Here is a 21,986-nt window from a genome sequence, read left to right as displayed (position 1 = left end):
GAGGAAAGGCTGGCACAGCTGGGCTTGTTCCCCTGGAAAAGTGAAACTTCAAGGTGACCTCATGGCAGCCTTGCAGTGCGTGAAGGGAGCCCACAGGAAAGATGGAATGGGACTTTGTAACAGCCTGCAGTGACAGGACCACAGCGAACGGCCTCAGACTGACAGAGTAGGTTCGGATTAGATGTCAGGAGGAAATTCTCCCCTGTGAGGGCGAGCACACCCTGGCACAGACTGCCCAGCGAAGCTGCGGCTGCCCCATCCCTGGAAGTGTCCCAAGCCGGGTCGGACGCGGCCCGGCGCACCCCTGGGAAAGCTGGCGGTGTCCCTGCCGGTGGCAGGGATGGGTCGGGACGATCGCTGCCCTCCGTGCCCGCTCCATGAGGGCGCTGCGGGTGCGCCCGGGAGCGGCCCCGACCCTGCCCTGCCCGGCCCTCACGGCCGCGCCAAGGGCGCCGCGCCTGCGCGGGGCCGCGCGCGCGTCCCTTCCGCCTGCCGCGGAAGCGCCGCCCCCGCCGCTTCCGGGATCCTGCGGCTCCTGGGGAGCCTCGGGAGCCGCGGGCGCGGTGGCGGCGGGCGCGGAGCTCCAGCGGCCGGGGCCCGGCCCCACCGCGCCAGGGCAGCGGGGCCGCCGCTGCCGCCGCTGCTGAGGTAAATCCGCTCGCGGTCCCTCCCCGCGGCCCGGCGGGTCCCCGCGGCAGGGAGCGCGGTGGCCCCGGGAAGGGCGAGCGGGGAAGGTTAGCGGGGCTGAGCCGCCTCAGGCCGGGCTGAGCGCTGGGCTGCGGCTTGGGCGCAGTTCGTGGGGTGTTTCTGCGTCTCCTGTCGCTTTCCGCGTTATGTACACCCCTCCCCCCACCAAAAAAAAAAAAAAAAAAATTAAAAATTGTCCGCCGGCAGCTCTGGGCAGAAGCGCGGCCGTGTCCCTGAGCCCCAGCGCCGGTGTTGTGGAGCCCGAGCTGCCGCCGCGGGGAGCTGCAAGGGCAGCGGGCAGCTCCCATGGGACTCCCACCTTTCCGGCCGTGCCCTGCCGCTTGCTCCGGGGAGTTTCCCTGATTTAAGCGCTTCTCGTTTTCCTCATTTCCAGGAGGGGGGGAACAGCGCTTGCAGGAAGTGGGAATGCGAATTGCTGTCAAAACGAGAGGGTGGGTTCGTGCAGCAAGCACAGCGTGTGATCTGTACCATAAAAAAAGAGATTGGGAAAGAACTGGCTACTTTTTGTGCTGAATATCCACTCGTATGATGGTATCGGGATGCAGAATTACAGTGATGTAACTGTTTGCTTTGCTGGAGACATAATTAGGTTGAAGTCGCCGTGACTGTTCACATTAACAGACTTAAATTAGCTCTTTTGAAGTGAATGCTCACTGACTTTGAAAATTTACAGATAAAAAGGAGCCGTAGTGGTTCATTAGGAGATGAAACTGATGTGAAATTTTAGCGGTTTGAGATTTAACAGCTGAGATCTCTGTGGCTGAAAGGAATTGGTAATACTTTTATCTCTCTGAATACTCTATCTCTCTTCTTGGTTTTCCTTTAGCATAGTATATTTTTTATCATACAGATCTGATTATTTCTTTTTATGCCTTTTATGAGGATGGAGAACTTTTAAGGAAAGTGGATTCGTGGAATTTCGCAGTGGTTGAATGGCTGAACGTGAAGAACATAGAGGAAATGTGAGGATTTATGTGTCTTGCATGAGGAATAATTGAAACAAAGGCTTGAACATTCCTCTGATGAATATTGGAAGTTGCTAGTGAGAACAGTTTGACCAGTAGCATTATTTTTTGGAACCTAGGAGGAAGAATCACATGGACATGGATGTGGATATAATAGCTGACATAAAAATGTGCTTGCCAGGTTGATACCACAGAACAATCACTGTATGTGATACCTGAGCTCTCTTCAGTGGAGTGTGAGGATGGAGCGTGCACTGATGAATGCAAAAATTAGAAATACAGAAATTACTCTCTTAAGTAGGGTGTGATCCATGCAATTGCTGTTGGCAAAGAGGTAAAGCTTTCAGCTTGCACACACCAGTGTTGGTATTGGTGTGAGCCTGCAGCCTTGTGGAGTCTAATCGGAATTCGAGCCTGTGGCCCTGTTCCAGAAGAGGCAGAAATCAAAGCCCAGCCACAGATTGTGTTCGTGTCCTTCTCAGGTGAAGGTTGTTTCATCCAGGAGCGTTTTGTCCTTGCTGCTGTACCCAGTGAACTCTTGGTGGATCAGATAGTGGGTTTGGTTCTTTGCTGGGCAGCAAAGTCACGTGTAATATATTTTCTTTGACTTTCACATCTCAGGGTGAAAGATGTGTTATTGAAAAGACATCCTGTTGAACATCTCTGGTATTACTTTGTGCATTTGGAAGAGTGATTTGGTATCACAGATCTATTCCATGTCTGATAGCAAAGCTTTGTGATACTTTGTACAAATATGCGTTCTGAATACGTGCATTGGGGTGTTTTCTTGCATTTTTAATAAATTCTTTTACTCAGAATTCTCATTTCTGGGTTTTGAGGATATTTATAAAGATGCTACTGGCATAAATCATAGAAATGGTTTGGGTTGGAAGGGACCTTAAAGATCATCTTGTTCCCAGCCCCTCTGGGAACCGTCAGATGGTTCCAAGATGGTACCAATCCTCAACCAGATGGGATTGTTCAGAGCTCCATCCACCCTGGCCTTGAATAATTCCAGGGATCCAGGGGCAGCCACAGCTTCTCTGGGCACCCTGTGCCAGGGCCTGCCCACCCTCACAGGGAGCAATTCATTCTGTATATCTAAACGAAATTTCTTCTCTTTCAGTTTGAAAAAATGCATAAATAATTAGATTATCAACTTCCCAATAAGACCTTCATAGTTATGCTGAAGTATTTCTGTATACCTGTAGTCTGAGGTGATTTAGAAGCAGCACATCCCCTTTTCACTGGAAAGGAGCAATTCCTCTGTTTTCCTATGGGCTGGATTAAGGAGAATTGTTACAGCAGCTTGAAAATTGACTGTATTAAATATGTACTTAGTGAATATTCTCTTCAATGTGTGAACACTAACAATCTCACATTAATTCCACGTTCACTGTGGCCTGACCCTGTGTGCCTGCAGGAGAGCAGAGATGGACCAGCACAAGGAAAAGGCTGCAAGGCATAAATGGGAAATTCAAGAGATAAACACTTAATATATTGTAAGAACAACAGCAGGGTTTTGGAGAGATGGTGAGCTGTGCCACTGAGCGTGGATTTGGGGATAAGTTGATGGTAACACTCCAGGGTTGTATCATGGATCTCCATCACAATTTGTTTCAGCTGCTCCTCTCCAGAGTTGTGTGTGCTGCGTTAAGGACATCCCAGATTCCCAAATTGCTGAGAGGGTGGCTGCTAGACCAGTCACTGGGAAAGAATTGAAACAAGCCACGGCTTACTTTTTAAATGCCTTTGCAGCTTGGCTTGCCTGCATCTCTAATAAAAGTAGGTGATTCTTCTCAATTAGACATGACTCTGTGCAGGCATCATCTGATAGATATTTATCTGTCAGCAGTGAACAGTCCAAATTGCCCATGGGTGCAGGAGGAGGTTTGCCTGCTTGGTTTACTTAAAACTCCCAAGTTGCTGGAGTTAATGTTTATGCTGTAACCTCTTAGGGAGATTGCAGGGCTGTAATTTTGATTTGCCACCAGTGCTCTGCTTCCAGGTAGGATTTAAATCCATTGGATGTAAGTGCTGCAGGATTATTATTCTAATGTGCAATATGTGTTGGTGTCTCTGCAGCTATTGAGAGCAATCAGAAATGTTGAAATAAAGGCATTTTCTTTATTGTGTTACCACTGAAATGGGAGGAATCTTAGGAACTGTCCATTGTGTAGCTTGAAGGAAAAGGCAACCAAAAAATTTGATGCTTTGACAGCTGATGGATTTTTAGCCTGTATAAATTCTTACTTGTCAAAAAAATTGCAGAGAAACAAGCTTTTCTTTTTTCCTACAGCAATGCTTTTCTATTTATCCTCAAAAAATAGCAGGGAAAAGGACTGTTCTTAACCCTGAAGTGCCTGGTTTTTTTTAATTTAATTACCAGTTCAGGGGCCTTATGATACAATTAGTTGTGTTGTGTCATTTGTCTTCCTAATGCCCTTTGCAACCTTCTTTGAATAAACCAAATGATCTTACAAGGCCATCTTTCTGGTGATCATGAATTTATAACATCTTCAAAAGTGGTTTGGTTTTTTTTAATTCCAGTAGTACATCTGCATTTTAGACCTGAGTTTCAGTACCAGTGAGGTGCAGGTCAGATGAGACATTCCCAACCTGAGAATTTCAAATAACACCTAAAAGTGGAGCAGGGTTGGGTCAGGTTTAGTATAACCACATGTGCAAACATAACATTGGGCATGAAGCATTGAATAATCTGGTGTTATCTTCTGGTGCTAGATAAAGATTTGTACGAGGTCAAATTAAAAACTGTTGCTCGATGTATTAGAGGTTGAAGTGTAATGCTTTGCCCTTTTGTACTCTAAGTATGCAACAAAGAGTAAATTTGGTTAGGACAGGCATTGAAGCAAATAAATGAAGAGTAGAGGGAAGCTGTGAGCATCTCAGTGGGGATGCTGAGCTCTTCATAAAGGGAGAGCTTTCAAACATTGATCCTCTTCCCTCGCAGGGACCCAGGTGGGGGCACTGGTGTGGGCAGCTGGGAGGAGAGGGAAGGGGCAGATCACATGGGAATGCCTAAATCCATTATCCCTGCAGAGCTGAGCTGAGGGGACACTTGCACATAAACCAGTAGCTGGTGAGGCTGTGCTAAACACAGATTTTGCACAGGATTGCAGTTGGGATTAGGGACTGAGTGAACAAATCACGTCCTTGTGAACTCTCCACGAGCAATTGCAGCTGATTGCTGCCAGTTGAATATTTCACCTGCCGAAATAGAGGCTGAGTGTCGTGTTCCACTGCCTGTCATCCCCAGCTCCCCACGAGTGGGTGGCACTGCACATAATGGGAGACACTCAGCCTGTCTGCTCCTGTGTCTCTGCTCAGCTGCCACCAAATGCCACCTCAGTGACAACTTAATGGGTGTCATTTCACAATATTGTGAAGTTTAAGAGAAGTCTAAAAGCTTATTTGTAAAGCAAACCATAAAGCAATCACAGCTTCCTGCAGTGATACAGAAGATAAGGGGGGATGGTTTTAAACTGAAAGAGGGTCTGTTGGGATTTGATATCAGAAGTTTTTCACAGTGAGGGTGGTGAAGCTCTGTCAGGGATGCCTCATCCCTGGAAATGTCCAGGCTCAGATTGCTTGGGGGTTTGGAGCAACCTGGGATAGTGGGAGATGTCCCTGCTCATGGCAGGGAGTGGCACTAGGTGACATTTAAAGGTCCCTTCCAACCCAATCTATTCAATAATTCTGATATGTTCATAATAAACATTTGCATTACCATCTGGTCTTGCAGTTTGGGTTTGTTTAAATAACGTAAGAGACTTCTCCTTTTCAATTCCCCTTGAACTGGGAACATGTGAAAATGGGTACTGAAGAACTCCACCAGTAATGTTGTGTTTGGAGTATGAATTTCTAACAAGCTGCTTTCAGTAGCTTTTCAAGAAAATGACTGTGTATTTGCTGTAGCTCTTAGATGTCAGAATCCTTATGTTACTCTCAAAATATATTGTTACCCTTGCAAATAAGAGTGATTCTACATCTCAAAATTTACTTCAAATAAGTAGAGAATAAAACCCTAGGTGCTTCTTTAGGCAGCTTTAATCAGACAGCAATTCAGGCCCACACCTCTTCTGTTCTCTTCCCCAAATAGAAATGTAATGCAAGGTTTGTGCTGCAATCCTGCTCCAAGTGCCATGTGGTGATTTCCAAAAGTTAACAGTGAAAAATGCCAAGGTTTCAAGTACCTGGTTTTCTAAATAAAACACAAACTTTTTCATTGGAGCTACACGCAGCATGTGTCAGAGTGCTACTGTTGATGTCTGTTATTTGTATTTAACAGTATTTTCCTGATGCAGATTTGTTAATCAGTTTGTTGGTGATGTCTTTTCAGATTACATCAGACATGACTATGTGAATAACCAGGGATAACCCAAAGGCAGGACAGGATGTCAGAATAACATACAAAACATTTTTGAGGTATTTGTTGTGTTTTGGATTTCTTTAATTGTGCTAAAATTTGTTGGTTGTCTTTAAGACATTTAAGCAAAATGAAAGCAGTGATTCTGTGCCATTCCATACTTAAAACATTCCTTTAAAGTTTTAGAAGCCCTTTTTTGATGAAGTAACAGCTGATTTGCATGGTTATCTTAATGTTTCAACTGCTAATTATGTATCTTTATGGCACTTAAATTTTCTTGACCACAAGGGGTGGTGATGTCCCAAAGTGCTATTTGACTTAATTGGGACAGATTGTAGTTTTAACTCTGGACATGAAGAAGGATCAGGATGATTTGAACTGGGTGAAAAGAGGGCTTTATTTAGGTTAAATTAAGCTTAAATTACTTTTAAGGGAGATAAGGTTCATTCTTTCCTAAGGCAATTTTCTAGTGTGTGACATCTTCATCCTTGGCTTAGCAGCTGCTTTCTGGTGAGAGAGAGGAATTTTGTCCAAAAAACCCCAATGTGTGAACAGAAAATACAATTTAACTCCTGGAAATTGTAATAGATCCAAGCAGCAGAGCTGAATTTCAGTTTGTTCTGTTCCACAAGCAGAGAATGTGTCCTTCAGACACCTCACAGCGTCCTGGGAGCTTCCTATTTTTGCAGTTGCTGTCACATCTCTCTGCTGCATCTGCATGTATTTATTTTCATTTCTGGTTTCTTGGATTGCTCCTGCCTGGTTCTAACATCAAGGCTTAAGGATCAGAAGGATTTCCTGGATAGAATGTGTTCTTCTGATTCCTGATGAAGAGTTTTTAAAGGGTTTGGACAAACACAGCTTCATCAAAAACCATCTCGGTGCCAGTGTCTTCACCTGCTAATGGTCACTTGGACCATTCTAGAGGAACAAAGTGATCCCATATTCAAGGTCTTGGGATGGAAATTGCAGTGCCATAATCCCTACAGTCATGTATAGGCTGCCATTAATAAGGGGGAAAAAGGGAGACCTCTGTGTGCCTGTCATAAATCAATAGAAATGCTTTCAGGTTTCTCTCAGACATGGCCTTTAATAGCAGGAATCAATATGATTTTTGGAACACAGTATACTTTTAAAGCAGCAGGATATTTTTGAGGCCTGATGTTTAAGCTTTAATTTGTCTCCTGTTTGTTGATAGCACTTCAGTTCTGCCATTCTATATCTTTCCTTGGGAGAGATGTCTTGAATATAATTCTGTTTTCATGAGAACTGTTAAGGCTTCAAGTCTGGTTTTTGTTCCACGTTGGAAGGACAACAAAGCCCTGAAAGAGTTTGAAATTAAATTAATTAATGCGTTCTTTGAAAATCTGATTCATGTAATCCGTTACCATGTTAATTTAGCAGAACCATTTGTTTCCCTTAAGTTTGGGCTGATCTGAGACCATTTGATAAGTTGTCCAATACATCTTTGTAACAGGCTGGTGGTTTTTCCAAAACAATAACATTTTTGTCAAGAAATTTAGCTGCTCTCTAACTTGCTGTGTTGTTTGTTGTGAGTGAAGTATTAGAACAGCTTTATTTCCAACCTGGTTTTCCTTTCTACTCTTCCCTCACTTGCTGGAGCAGAATGAAAATTCAACAGTCTGGTGCCATAATTTGCTGTTTTCAGAGAGACATGAGCTGTAATTTAATGAAGACTTTGCTATTTTATTTTGAGATAAAAGAGAGAAGTTGAGTTTTTAATGGAAGAGGAGGAGTGGTTTACGAGCACAGCATGATGGAAATGATACCAGTCTAAAATCCCTTTGTCAGGCATTGAAGTTACATGTTAGTGGTGGGTTAACCCTGGCTGGACACCCACCAAAGCTAGTCTGTGTCTCTCTCTCAGAAAGGTGAGAGAAAATATTAAAAAAAAAAGGCTTGTGGGTCGAGGTAGGAGCAGGAGAGATCACTCAGCAATTACTGTCACAGGCTTGACCTGGGGAAATCAGTTTAATTTATTACCAATGGCATTAGAGTAAAATAATAAGAAATAAAAACTAAAAACAAAACAAAAACCCCAAACAAACAAAACTAAAACCAACCAAACAAAACTAAAAACAAACCCAAAAAAACCCCTAAAACCAGAACCTTAAAATGTGTCCGCCCCTTCTTTCATGTTCATTTTGCTGTAGTCACAGAACCGCTCAGATGTCAATCAAAAAAAATCCCAGTTCTAATTTCAACTTGAACATGCTTTGTCTCCCAGAAACAAAACCCCAGAGCCAGCTGTGCTCTATTTCCTCATTAATAATTAATAATAATGATGGTGGTGGTGGTGGTGGTGTGTTTTCCCCTGCAGGGCGAGGCCAGCAAACCATGCAGTCATCAGGGCACCGCTTCCGCGATGTCGAGCACCACCCGCTCCTGGCCGACAATGACAGCTACGACTCCTCCTCCTCCTCCTCGGAGGCTGACATGGCTGAGAGGGTCTGGTTCATCCGGGATGGCTGTGGCATGGTCTGTGCCATCATGACCTGGCTCCTGGTGGTCTATGCAGACTTCGTAGTGACTTTTGTCATGTTGCTGCCTTCCAAAGACTTTTGGTACTCCGTGATCAACGGGGTTCTCTTTAACTGCTTGGCAGTGCTGGCTCTGTCGTCGCATCTAAGGACGATGCTCACTGATCCAGTAAGTATCCAAGAGTTCCTTGGCATTGGATTGTCCCCTCCATTTGCACAGAAGTGATGCCAGGTCTTCTCCTTCTGAGAAAAGTAGTGTTAGAGTCACAATCCTCGTGTTAGAGTCACAATCCTCGTGTTAGAGTCACAATCCTCGTGTTAGAGTCACAATCCTCGTGTTAGATTCAAAATCCTCGTGTTAGATTCAAAATCCTCATGTTAGATTCAAAATCCTCCTGTTAGATTCAAAATCCTCCTGTTAGATTCAAAACTCTTAAGGTTTTGATGGTACCTCTACTTCTCCTGTTACTCCATAATGAAACCATAGAGGAACAGTAAATATAAAACTTATGAAAGTGTTAGACTCAAAAAAAAAGCCAGTAAAATATTACTCCAGGTCCTGAAGAAGCTAATGAAGTTTAGTCTTCTCTGTCCTTATTTTTCTTGCTTTTTTTTCATCAGATTTATTTTCAAAATTTGTACTTCCATCCTTTTGCATCTCTTGAAATGCTGCCATTTGTGGCACGTGGAAGAACTTTTAGAGGTGGATTTGCTGCAAAACCTCAGGCACACTTGGCATAATGGAAAACACACTGTCCCATGTGATTCCTGCATTTTTGTCTTGGAATATTTGGAGTCAGAGGGAAGGGAGATTTAAGCTGAGCACACATTGAAGCATTGTAGGTGTAAGAGTGTGCTTTTGAGAGCACTCTTGAAAGTGCTCATTTCTTAGAACTTTTACTCCTCAAGATTTCAAGAGATGAAATGGTTGATCTTGTACTAAAATCTATTGCTATTTTAGGGAATAAATCTGGGAAAACATCTATTTTCTCCAGACTTTTGGAGAAAAATGGAGATTTTCTGTGTAGAGAGAAGTTAAGGGAGCAGCAGTTCAAAAACCCAGCAGGGTGTTGTAGTTAATGATTTTCTAAGTCATTGATTTACTTCTGTCCACACCCAGTGATGAAATATCACAACTTCTACAAACTGTGACAGCTAAGGGAGTTAATGGTTTAAGGATTTATTGCTTATAAATATGAGCTGGTAAAACTGGGTGTCTTTCTAGACCTGTGGTGTTTTTTATGATCCAAACTGAGATGAGTCACTGCTTTTTTCCTCTGTTCCTTTTATGCTGACTCCCAGAATGGAAGACACAACTGTGTGACAGAAGCTAAGATGAAAGGAATGAACTGCCTCAAAACTTATGTGAATTGAATTTACTCTTGTAACTATAAAAATAGATTTTTGTTGGCTGGCTGTGACTGTGAAAGATGTTTTTGAAATAGTCTATTTTTGTCAGGAAAATGCTTGAAAGCATGGTCTGAGGTGTTCTCATCCTTGCAGCAGGTGAACAGGGGAATGTGAGATGTTTACACCAAATATTAGCTGGGGTAGGAATGTTCAGATTGCAAAATCCACCTCAGGAGTACAACATGAGTGTTTCAGGAGGTCTCTGTGTACCCCTGTGAGCACCTGGTCAGGTTTGAAGCACCACTCAGCCAAAGAGCTCACCTGGGACAGGACCTGGGCTGTGTCTTGGCCAACACAAACACAAATTTATTATTCCAGTCCATGGGTAGCAAAAACTCCCTGCCTCAGCAGAGATGTGTTTGGCAGTGGAATCTGAGTTCCTGCTGGTTTCTTAATTCTGTCCCAGAACTTCTTAAGGTGTCTGTGTCAAGTGCTCATATTGCCAGGGGGCTTTTTTTGAATGAGAATTAATTGTAGAATGTTGCAGTTGGCTTAGGCTGGCCTGAAGAAGGCTGTCCCTGTGTGAAGGAAGTGCTGACCTGGAGCAGTTGGTACAGAAAATCCACTTGGCTGTCACATCCCCTCCACATTGTTTATTTTTTTATTGTTAAATCCACATTGTTTATTTCACAATCACTTCCCCTCACAGATAAGGAATTATCTCCATAAATGAGCAGGGTGACAATGGTGCTGTCCATTATTTTCTCTTGACTAATCCAAATATAGATCCTGAACTCAGAGTGCAGCTCTGTGTTAATCAGATCAGAGAACTAATCACTAAAAGTTAATTTCTTTTCCCAGTCAATTATTTTTCTTTTGAATCAGTTCCACTCTTTACCATGAAGCTGCACAATACAGAAGAGTAAAGAAGCCAGTGCTGGTCCTGCTAACAGTGTCCAAGCTAAAGATTTTAGGAAAAAAAAAAAGACTGTTCTCAAAACTTGGGGCAGGTGGTTAAACCTTCAGAGAGTTGAAATAACATCTTTCAAGTAGTTGCTGATTTAACTTCTCTGGATGGCTTGGCCCATTAATCAAATGCCACAAGAAATACTCAGGGTAAGTCCTCAGCAAATGATGGGCAGTGCTTGTATCTGCAGGGTAAGATGTGTCTCCCTCTTCATTTCTGTGGGCTGGTGACAGGATATTCTATGAGAATTAAGCTAATACTTGGCCAGAGATGAGTCTTGCTGGAATAAAGCTGAATTTGAGGTCAAGCAGAGGTAATTTATTCATTTGGAATTGATTCTGGCTTATAGCAGACTTGCTTTGAATAAATGAACTTATTTCAGCAATTATCCTGAGGTTACTGGTATGAAGTCTATGAAATGTATTTTTAAATGCTCTCATGCCATTTAAGAAGCTTTCTCTCCTCTAATTGAAATGATTTCAGGGGGCTGTGCCCAAAGGAAATGCCACTAAAGAATACATGGATAATTTGCAACTGAAACCAGGAGAAGTGATCTACAAATGTCCCAAGTGCTGTAGTATCAAACCTGAGCGTGCACACCACTGCAGGTATGCCAGAGTTCCATAAACAGTTCTGCATTTGGAGGCATGGAATAACATTCCTGATATTTGTTCATTTTTTTCCCCAACAAATTTCTTTTGGTATCCACTAAACTTTCAAATTCCTACATTGCAGAGTATTTTATGAGTGTAATGTACTATGAGTATAATGTCCAGATGACTGTGGATGAGGGAAGAGAAGTAAGAAACTCTTAAGATTTTATTAAAATAACTGTGCACTGGTGTCTTAAATAGTTTTGATCAGTGAATATCTTTTCCTGCACATCATTCCAGTTGTTATGCTGTGGGTAATGCAGGGCAAAGAAAAGAATCTCTAAGAAATTTCTGAGAGGAGCCGATTTAACAAGTGACTCCTGCAGTCTTAAATCAACAAAATTTAGAGTAGTTTTAAATTATGACTTTGTGTCATCTCTTCTTTGCAGTGCATTTGAAGTTATATGTGAATTGGCAGATTATTTTCCCGGAGTTGCATGAATAATTGGTTAAATGCACTTCCACTTATTGAAAATCCATTCCAATAAGGACAGAAATGATGATTATTTGAACTAAACATGCTGTGGAAGAGATAGTAAATGTATATTTTTAATTCTCAATCTTTGGAGTTTTCAGGCACTGTGGAAATGCTTTTGTAGTGTTTATTGTGTGCCAGTTGAAAATAGCTGTGCCTGCATAGTCAGGGCTTACATAAAGATGCAAATGCTTCTGGTGGCTCTCTAGGTGTGGGGAGTGATGTGTGTGGAATTGTGAGAAGTGCTAAATTGAAATCTCTGAGTTAGTGCCTGTCAAAAGAACAGAGCAGAGCCTTGTCAGGACTCTGAGATGATTCTGGAGCTCTGTGGGTTCTAAATTAAAAGCCTCGTGTGTGTCAGTGCTCAGTGCTACGGCTGAGAAGCTGCTCCCGTTTATAAATACCCAGCCTTGGCATGGAGCTCCTGTTCTTCTCTCGGCTGTGAGTGGGTTTTTGGATCTGGAGTGTGAAGGGAGAAGTTCCACGGATAAACAGGCGAGGATGGAGCGATCTCCAGTTGGTTTGTGCGTGCTTTAGGCTGGCTTTGCTCAGGTGCAGGACCCAGGGCTGCTGTGCTGTGCAGGGATGCTGCTGGTGCTGCTTTATCAGCCTGGGAGTGTTCCCTGGAGGATGGCTGGGGGTGGAGGCAGCCCAGCTGCTCCTGGAAAATCCCTGGGGATCCAGGAGAGCTGTGCAGTGTTCACATGGCCTGGCTCTGTGTCCTTGAGGGACATCTGGGAGCCCCTGCAAAGATGGGCTGGATCTCACTCATTTTCTCATCCCATATTCAGGTTGATTCCTATAGAGACCTTGCAGGTATCTATGGAAAGCATTTCCCACATCTTTGGTCCTGGTAGGATTTGCTAATTTGGAAGGAGCCCTAAGTGAAGATATCATCTGTTGGAATACATATGACAGAAAAAGAGTTGGAGTATCAGAGATCCTGGAGCTCAAATACCTTCTTTATAGCAGGAATTTGAGCAACATTTATTCTTAAAGCAGAGCAAGAATGGATCATGTCTGTGATAAAGGAAATGCCTGGTATTTTCAAAGGGTTTGTCTTCCCCAAGCACCTGTTTGGGGATCCAGCTTTGTGTGTCTGAGGAATTGTTTTAATCCTTGGTCAAATATTCTGTCAGATGTTTTACCTAAGGTCAAAAGAGGCATTTTGGGGCTTGCTTAGTGCATCCCTGGCTCCACAGAACATCTGAAAGAGAAAGCCAGAGCCTGAAAGTGTTGTGAGGCTGCTGTCATGTTTTCCTCAGCAGCTGGATTTCTGGTTTAATTGTCTTTGTTTCTGTTAATCTGATTCTTTGCCTTCAATTTATCACTGCAGGAGTTTACCCAATAGAAAAAGGGTTTGTTTGATTATGCTGCCAATTCTTTTATTGGTTTGCAAACCCATTCCAAGGACATTAAAAGGATGATCTAGTCCCAAGTATTCAAAGTGGCAATTTGCTGATAGAAGAGACTTGAAAATGGAAATTGAAGTTGGTTGCTGTTGGGAAATACTTACACTCAGAGAGAGCCACAGTGCATGTTTTGAGTAGTAAATTATTAACAGAAGAGACTCTTAGGATGTAGTTACGAAAATTGTTGTGCAACACTGCAACAGAAGTTCTTTTAAGGAAGAAAAATAGTTTCATAATACACATTAGTGATGAGGAAAAGAGCAAGAACCTTTTATCTACAGCTAAGCATCTCTGAAATAAAGTGATGAAATTAAAGTGATGTTTTAGTGAGCAGTTAACATTTTCAGCACAGGGAAGAGCCCCATCCTGAGTGAATGGGATTTCATTTTCACTGAAGGAGCACAGCTGTCATCCTTTCTGCCTGTTCTGAGTGCCTGTGTTTGTGTGTGTGGAACTGTTACTCTGAATAAAGTCACTGAGATGTTTCCACCAGGCTCCCAGGGAATATTTGTTATCCACACCCATTTCTCTTGAGTCTTTAGCTGTGTCTTTCTGAATGTTATCTTTGGCATTCAGAGCTGTAATTGCACCTGCCTGAGTTCATGGAGCAGCAATTCCGGGCTGGAGGAGAGACTTTCCTCCATCCACAGGTGCTTGTTCTGTTTGCTTCTCTCTTGTGAAAAACCCTGGGTGCAGCTGAAGGAGGGATTTCCCCAAACTCCTGCTGCATAAAAAGGAATAAAATACAAGGGATGGGATAGGAAGAAGGCAGAACCACTGCTTGGAGCATTGCTGTGAGATTGTTGGTGGGAGATCAGGAATGAAGGCAGGGTTCCAGATATCTGAGCTTTTGTGAGAGCTCTGTGTGGGCTTGTGAGAAATTCTGAATGAGCAGAATCAAGTCCTGCCCACCTCACATCCTTCAGCCTCCAGCTCAATTGAGCCTGGGTAGGATTTTACTCAGCACTCCACATTAATATTGCTTTTTAGAGTGCTGGCATAGATTCTGTGGCACATCAGGAGCCTTGTCTGGTTGTGCTACTCAGGGAAATGAGAGGCAAGGAAAGTCTTTTGAGGAGCCTGCTGAATGTCTCCTCTCGAGTGATACCCAGTTTTCCTGCACCAGAGAGTGGTTGTGGTCTTCATCTGGTATTGGGATTTTCACTTGTATTTAAAAAGTCATTTGTAGCAGAGGATGAATCCTCTTTACTGTCCATAAAACAGGAGGCAGGGGGAATGTAGGGGCTGGGTTTTGATAGCCCAGAGCAAAGGCAGCTTCATTTGGGATTCTTCCCCATAACCTGCACGTGGTGTGTTCTGCCTCGTGCTGAATTACTTTAGAATCATACAAATGTGATGACTTAAAAATTATTTTCTGCCTCAGAGCATTGATTTCCCCCCACACCTCCCTCTTTTGTCTCTCCAGTGACAGTCACCCAGCTTTGCTTTGTGGTTTCTCACTGCAGTACTTGTAGACACCACACATAAATCAGCCTGTGTTAAAGGGGTTTGAATAACAGTGCCTGCATTTTTTAGCCTTCTTTAGCTTGGTTACTGCTGAAGTGAAAATGTTTAATATTCTGGATATTCTGTGGGAAAATCTGGAGCACTGAGTGTGTGGCTGTCCTAAGTACAAAGCTGGGAAAATGGAATATCAGCATTGCTTAAGCTATTGATTTATGAAGAACTACAACAGATGTTACAACTGTTTCGTTTTTGGTGTGTAATTCTTCATATTTGGCTGCAGAACTGAGCCCTCTGCTGCTGTATGGCAGATGTAAAATGGAGTTATTGGAGTATTTATTTGTCTTCTGTGGACATAGCCTTGACTCAAAATTGGGCAGGAACCAAGTGAACCAGCAGAGAACAGGAGTGTTCAAGCAGTCACGAACAAGTAGCTACTCCATAAGTGCTGGTTATAGTTTCAATATTTGTGTTTTCTCTTGAGGAAGCAAGGTTTGATACTGTAAGCTGTGCTTTAGTTGAGATTTTGATTACATAAATTTAGAGTTTTTGTGGCCAGTGAGACCTCAAGAGTGACAGTTTCTCCCTTGAAGATGTGAATTTCTTAGATTTCTTCTTATCCACAAATAAAATTTACAACTTCAAAGCCTGTCAAAGTGAAATATTGACTTTATCTAAAAAACTTCTCCAGAAGGGAAAAAGTCTTACTAATACTGAATGAGAGAGAGCTGAAGCTTTGCTTGTTCTGAGCTACAGGTGTCTGAAGTTCTGGATTTGCTTGATAGTTTTTTATTGTGAGGAGTATTTTATGTACACAGTCCGTTTTGGAGCAACCAAAAGCTGAGTTGTGAGAGGGAACAAATAGTTTCTTTAAAGAAATGCAAGTAAAATCCCTGTCTGGACTTTGTCAGGAAATATTTCAGCACATCATCCTGTGACCACTGGCTGCCCTTGTTTCTACATTTAAAATACAATTTCTCAACAGAAGCCTCTTGTCCTTTCTTCCAGTATTTGCAAGCGATGCATCCGAAAGATGGATCACCACTGCCCGTGGGTGAACAATTGTGTGGGGGAGAAAAATCAGAGATTCTTTGTTCTGTTTACGGTAAGTGAGCAGCAACAGCAGCTTGATTTTAGTCTGAATCTACCTTGTTTCTAACAATTTAGGTTGTGCTTAGTGAGGAATGGCTTTAGGACATGATTGTGTTGTTAAATTGGGTGGGTTTTTTCCTTCTATGCAAGGTATTTCTACCCATATTGGTTTTAATTCTGTGCTGTTGTTCCAAAGTTTCTTGGTTTTGCTGTGTTTTATGCAGTGACAGTGAGTGAAATGGTGCTGTCTCTTGTTTGCAGATGTACATAGCCCTAATTTCAGCTCATGCTCTTGTACTCTGTGGATTTCAGTTCTTCTCCTGTGTCCGAGGGCAGTGGACTGGTGAGCAAATAAATACTTAATTTTCATTATCAAAGTCTAGTAGATATTAGGGAAAAGTCATAGCATTCCTGTTTGAGCCCCATCCCTAAAACATTTCAGATCTGTTTATCCATCACTCTCCTTTTGCCTTCTGGGTTTTTTGTCCCCTTTCCTTCAGTCATTCTCTGTAAGAGCTGTGGCTGTCAGGGGCATTCTCACTCCCTTTACACACAGTAGTAATTCACTACTCCTGCAGTAGGAAGGAAACTGAGCTGGTCCTCAGGCACCTCAGCACTACACCACCTAAATCTGGGCTTTGTGGCAGTTGTGGGAATGACACCTAAAATTTAAACAGATTTCTCCCTCATTCCATTACTGGAGTCAGCTGTGGGGCTCCTGCAGAAAGGAAATTCCCTGAACTATCCCAGGTTTTTGGGTTTTTTTTTTTTTTTTTTTTTTTTTTGTTTTGTTTTTTGTTTTGTTTTGTTTTGTTTTGTTTTTTTAAGCTTCTGGCTTGTATTTCTTAATGTTCCAATGTGCCAGAGCTCTTTCTGGTCTTGTACTTTTGGCAGATTGTTGAAGTGTTCTTTTGGCAAATGAAGCAACAGGGAAATCCATGTGATTTTTTTTTTTTTTTTTTAATGGGAATTTCATTAAATAGATGGACTCTTAGAACTTTGTTTTATTTGAAACATTCACTTCCTGTACACTGTCCTTGTTTAAATATAATTGAATTAATCAGGTGATCAGAGGCTTTCCAGAGATAGAAGTGTGAGGCAGAACCTGATTACTTTGGAGAATTAAAAAAAAAAATAAATTCATAAAGCAATGACAGCCAAGTGGAACATCTGTATTAGCAAGTCAGGGCTGACAGTGGGGATGGTTTTACAGCATCTGTCATGCAGGAGGCTCCAAGCTGCTCTCTCATGTGCAGTTCTGAGTTCTTCACTCACCTCATGTGCAAACATTTATTTGATAGCCTTGAAATCCTGAGGCAGGATTGCAGAGATAGTTACCATGTGCTTTATAGGAAGCCAGAAGTGTTGCTTCCATAAAATTCTTTATTTTCTTGATCAGCAAATAAAGCTGCTGCAAAATCAGAAGTTTGTTTTAAATGTGAAATATTATTTTAAGTGCCAGACATGTAGGACATGCTCTACAATTTGCTGTTGGGTTTTTTTTTTTGTAACTACAATATCTCATTTTCACAGAGTGCAGTGACTTCTCCCCACCTGTAACTGTGATCCTGATGATCTTCTTGTGCCTTGAGGGTTTTCTGTTTCTCACTTTCACTGCAGTCATGTTTGGCACCCAAATCCACTCAATATGCAACGATGAAACGGTAAAAACCTTGACTTTTTTGTATTCTGTAAAATTTATTCTGGGAAGATGTGATTAGATGTGGTTTTATTTGCATGAGGAGAGGCTCTTATTTTGGAGAAAGTTGCAAAACTTCAATAGTTCATCATTTTTATTTTTGACAGTTGAAAAAATTTGAATGGTTTACTGGGGGTTGATTTCTAACAGAAGCTCTAGCACTATTTGCTTTTCTGACATTTTGTAATTTGGTTTTAAATGACAAAGAATGCAAAGCTTCTGACTTGAGGTTTGACTTTCCCTTCTCAGCTGGCACAAATTCCTACTGGGTGCCACGGGAAGTGTCTGCTTTTCTCAATTTTACACTGAAAATCACTGTCTCTCACCTCACTGTGATACATTTTATCAGAGGATAAAACAGAGTTTGGGCCATTGGCTCCCTTGTCCTTACATCTGCAGTGTCACATCTGGAGAGAGTGATTACTTGGAAACATGAGGAAATTGAATCCTGTGACTGTTCCTTATTTTCTCATGTTTAAAAGGGTATTTCTGTACTGAGGAGAAAGTGCAAAACAACTGGTAAATATTGAGCCTTCATTAGTGAGAAGCACATAAAATGACCACCAAAGTAATGCATTTGGGAGAGTAATCCTGCCTCCAGTAATTGTGGAGCAGGAGCCTTCTTGTCTGCTTTCATTAATTGAGTAACCCACTTGTGGTGTAGGATAGTGCATGTGGATCCATCAGCTTTTCTGGGATTTTTGTCTTTCAGCTTGAGGGGGAAAGAGATAGAGGTAGATCAACCTTCTTTGTACATATTTTATGTTCTAAATCTTCTGCCCTGTATCCACGGGGCTAAAACATTATTAAGGAAGAAGTTAGAATTAATAAATAACAGTAAGAAACGAATCAGCTGAGGAACAACACAATGAAACAACACAATAAAAATGCAAACCTTGGTTTTTATAGCCAGCATTAGATTAAGCTAAACCTTGGACTTAGCAGTGCATCCCTGCCTGTGTTTATTTACAGGAGATTGAAAGACTCAAGAGTGAAAAGCCAACGTGGGAGCGCAGGCTCCGCTGGGAAGGGATGAAATCTGTTTTTGGGGGCCAGCCCTCCCTCCTGTGGATCAACCCTTTCGCAGGATTTCGGATCAGGAGACTCCTACTGCGAGGGAAGAAAGGAGGACCTGAGTTTTCTGTTTGAGTCTAAATATGCTGGAACTTGCAAGAATCCTATATAGTATTTATTTTGGGGCCAGAGAAGGCTGTCTACATATAATCTGTGACCAGGTGAAACTGATATCAGACATTTGCTTGTAGCAAGCAGAGTTTTCTACGTTTATTGTCACAGACATCTCATAATTCCGAGACAGGAACTGGATCTGCCATGATCTTCACAGCAGGATAAGCACGTGGTCACACTAAAGAAGCCAAATGTTGTCATGCTACTGTAATTTATTTTCTGAGATTACTTCCCCATTTTTTTGTTAAACCCTTTTTATTTGATAAATGTCAGGGGAATTACCTGTGTGTTTTTTTAATGAGTCTAAGTCCTTGGATGCAGTTGTCAATCATTAGGAGGAGCATTCTGGTGGAAGTTGATCTCCAGTGAGACGCAGCCTTCTCAGTCCAGATTTCAGGGAATTGTGCTTTGTTCAGTTCTCCTTTTTCTTTCAGCTTGTCCTGATAAGCAGAGCTGTCCCTGTGTGTCCCACACATTCCTCCTGTGCAGGTGATGCCCAGGACTGGTGCCCAGCACAGAAGCACTGTCACACCCTGCCCGGTGTCTGCCCAGGCTCCCTAAAGCGTGGCCTGTGTTTGGCAGTGTCCATCCCATCTGGCATTTAGGGAAAGGCTACATTTTCACTTGTAACCTAGCTGGGGGGCCAGATCCTGCCCTGGGATGTGCATTTCCAGTTCCTCACGCTTTGATTGCAGAGGAACTCGGGTGTGGACTGTGCAGGGATGAGTGGGACCAGTGTCCTGCTGTGTGAGGTGATAGTGGGTGGACAAACTGGGGGTAATTCACTGCAAACACTTTGTCCTTGTAGAGTCTTGCTCTGCCCCTTTTTTACTGTACAGACCTTTCACAGAGGGAAAGCTGTTTGTGATCCCTTGGACAAAGACAGCAGAGAAAGAGGCAACTTGCCTCCTTTCTGAAGTACAGCACATCTTAAATGTAGAAACATCTGCAATAGAACGAGTTATTTTAAATTTAACCATTTCCAACCAAAACTACTTTGAACAAACGAGAGCAATATAGATCTAGAACTGCTTTATGTGGGCCTGACAAACAACAGTAGTGCTAAAAAGTGTTCATAAATCTGCAAGTAATGAAATGCAAGCTGCAAGTAATAAAAATCCAGCTAAAAGTTGATTCGTTAAAAATGACATTTAGACTATTTTTTTGTATTCTTGTTAACCTATAAATTACTGACCATATAAAGGATAAAGCAGGAGCCTTGATGCATAGCTTGAAATCGTGCCTAGAAAGTAAATAGCTCCCTGTTTTGGGACTTGCCTTAAAATTGTCCTGTTCTTGCTTTTGCTCAGCCAGTGGCACTGGTGACCTGTCCCACCTCCAGCAGCTCAGAGCCCTGCATTCCACCCTTTGTGCCCTGCAGGAGCTGTTCCCTTTCTCAGTGCCCTGCTTCTCCATCTCTTCGTGGCATCCTGATCCCAGCTCCATCAGTTTCTGTTCCATGGGGTGGCTGAAGGTACTGAGGGATCCATTCCTTGTCTGTGCCCTGTGAACAAAACTGTGCAATACTTTGGGATATTTTAGCTTGGGGGAGGGTGGTGGTGTGGAATGCTGGAGCCTTCCTGGGTAGAAATCCACTGGAATTGCAGTCCTGTGAACAAAACTGAGGGGGAAGCTGGAAGTTCCACAGGATTCTGTGCAGATTCAGTTGCACACCTTCAAGACTGGGGAGAAAAAAAGGTGTCTGGCTTTGTCCTGAGGCTCTTACTGTGTATATTGTTCAATGAGAAAATCAGAAAATAGCACTCCAGGTGGTTGAACCCTGTGACTTGGCAAAATGTGTGCGTGTGAAATCCGGTTTACTCGGCTTTTCAAATCCTTACGTTGTAATTTTTTTTTTTTTATGTAAAAAAAGAATAAACTAATGAAGTCTTAGTTGATTAACTTCTCTACGTGTCAGGTTTTTTTTTTCACTTAGATTGAAGCAGCTTCTGGGAAATAGTCTTGAATCATTTGGTTTGTAATTAATTTGTATTTATATTAATTAACAGATGACACTGCTCCAAATTAAAGAGGCTCCTCTGCTTATTAATTTTAAACTATATTCTTTTAGCTCTTCTTGGGCATTCCCTTCATCCTCTGGTGTAGTTGCTTATTTTATTAGAGAACCATGGAATGATTTACCTGGGAAGGGACCTTAAAGCTCATCTTGTTCCCACCCTGATTGTGTGAGGGGAGTGGGAAAACACTTCCAATCTGAAAACTTACCTCGGTATTCCAGCCTTTGCACTTCCAGGAAATTTGGGATAAATACAGGTTTGAGTCTCCGGTTTTTCCATGCAAATGTTGGATTTTTCCTCTGTTTCTGCAGCTTCAGGAGCAAAGAGAGTTCTGAGCCTGGAGAGCAGCAGGTTGGGAGTGTCCACCCAAACATTGGGGAGGAGGAACAAAAGGCAGGAAAGGATGGAGAGACTCAAAGCTGTTCATTTCCCCTTTGCAATAATTCTAAAATACACTGTGAGATATTTTCTGGGTCTGTATCACACTCTACTCTGATGTTCCTATGGAGAAAAAAGCTCCAAATCCATGAACACAGACACTGTGCCAGTGCTGCTGATATTTTGGAGCAGGTTAATGATTTGATTGTGTTTATGTGTATTTTAAGGAAGAGTTTGTTGATTCTCTGAAGGCAACAGACATCCCTGCAGATGGATCCTGCCAGCTTATCTCCTTTTTATTTTCTTGTTTAATTTCTAGTAGTAATGTCAGTATTGTTCCAGGAATCCTTTCTGAAGTCTTGCACTTAGCAAGAATTCATTTATGGATTTCTTTATGCCCGTCCTGTGCAGAAATGTTAAATCTCTACAATTGTTCTGCTTCTCTCTGTTGGCTCCAGGTCCAATAATGTTGGAGAAAGAAAGTGGCTTAAGGGGTTTTGAAATTGGGCTGTAGAATGATTCTAGAATCTGTTAATAACACTAAAATGAAGTGCACCAGCATGGGTTTTGTATATGTATTATTTTTTTCTTCTGAACAGGGTTACAGGTCAATTCTAATTTTAATGTGATTGGTACTTCTTCAGTGACAAGATTATTAATTTTTTATTCTGCTTCTTTCACTTAGTCATGTTTTTTTGTGTTCTGAATATATATATTTTTTTTTTTCCT

General features: G+C 42.3%; 1 protein-coding gene across 2 annotated transcripts; it reads left to right on the top strand.

Moving 5' to 3' along the window:
* The first annotated feature begins 559 nt into the window (after window positions 1-559).
* Window positions 560-20,763, top strand: ZDHHC7 (zinc finger DHHC-type palmitoyltransferase 7). Of its 2 annotated transcripts, XM_053953135.1 has the most exons (8): window positions 560-648; window positions 6,034-6,119; window positions 8,402-8,730; window positions 11,362-11,486; window positions 15,891-15,987; window positions 16,236-16,317; window positions 17,508-17,638; window positions 18,646-20,763. In XM_053953135.1, the coding sequence occupies exons 3-8, from the start codon at window positions 8,419-8,421 to the stop codon at window positions 18,820-18,822; spliced, it is 924 nt and encodes a 307-aa protein (XP_053809110.1). In that variant the 5' UTR covers window positions 560-648; window positions 6,034-6,119; window positions 8,402-8,418; the 3' UTR covers window positions 18,823-20,763. The 2 variants fall into 2 exon arrangements, with proteins under 2 accessions (XP_053809110.1, XP_053809111.1); XM_053953136.1 differs by lacking the exon at window positions 6,034-6,119 and having other exon boundaries at window positions 573-648.
* Window positions 20,764-21,986: the final 1,223 nt, after the last annotated feature.

This window comes from Vidua chalybeata, chromosome 11 (genome assembly GCF_026979565.1).
Source record: "Vidua chalybeata isolate OUT-0048 chromosome 11, bVidCha1 merged haplotype, whole genome shotgun sequence".
Classification (NCBI taxonomy): Eukaryota; Metazoa; Chordata; class Aves; order Passeriformes; family Viduidae; genus Vidua; species Vidua chalybeata.
This window is presented reverse-complemented; position numbering and strand designations above follow the sequence as displayed.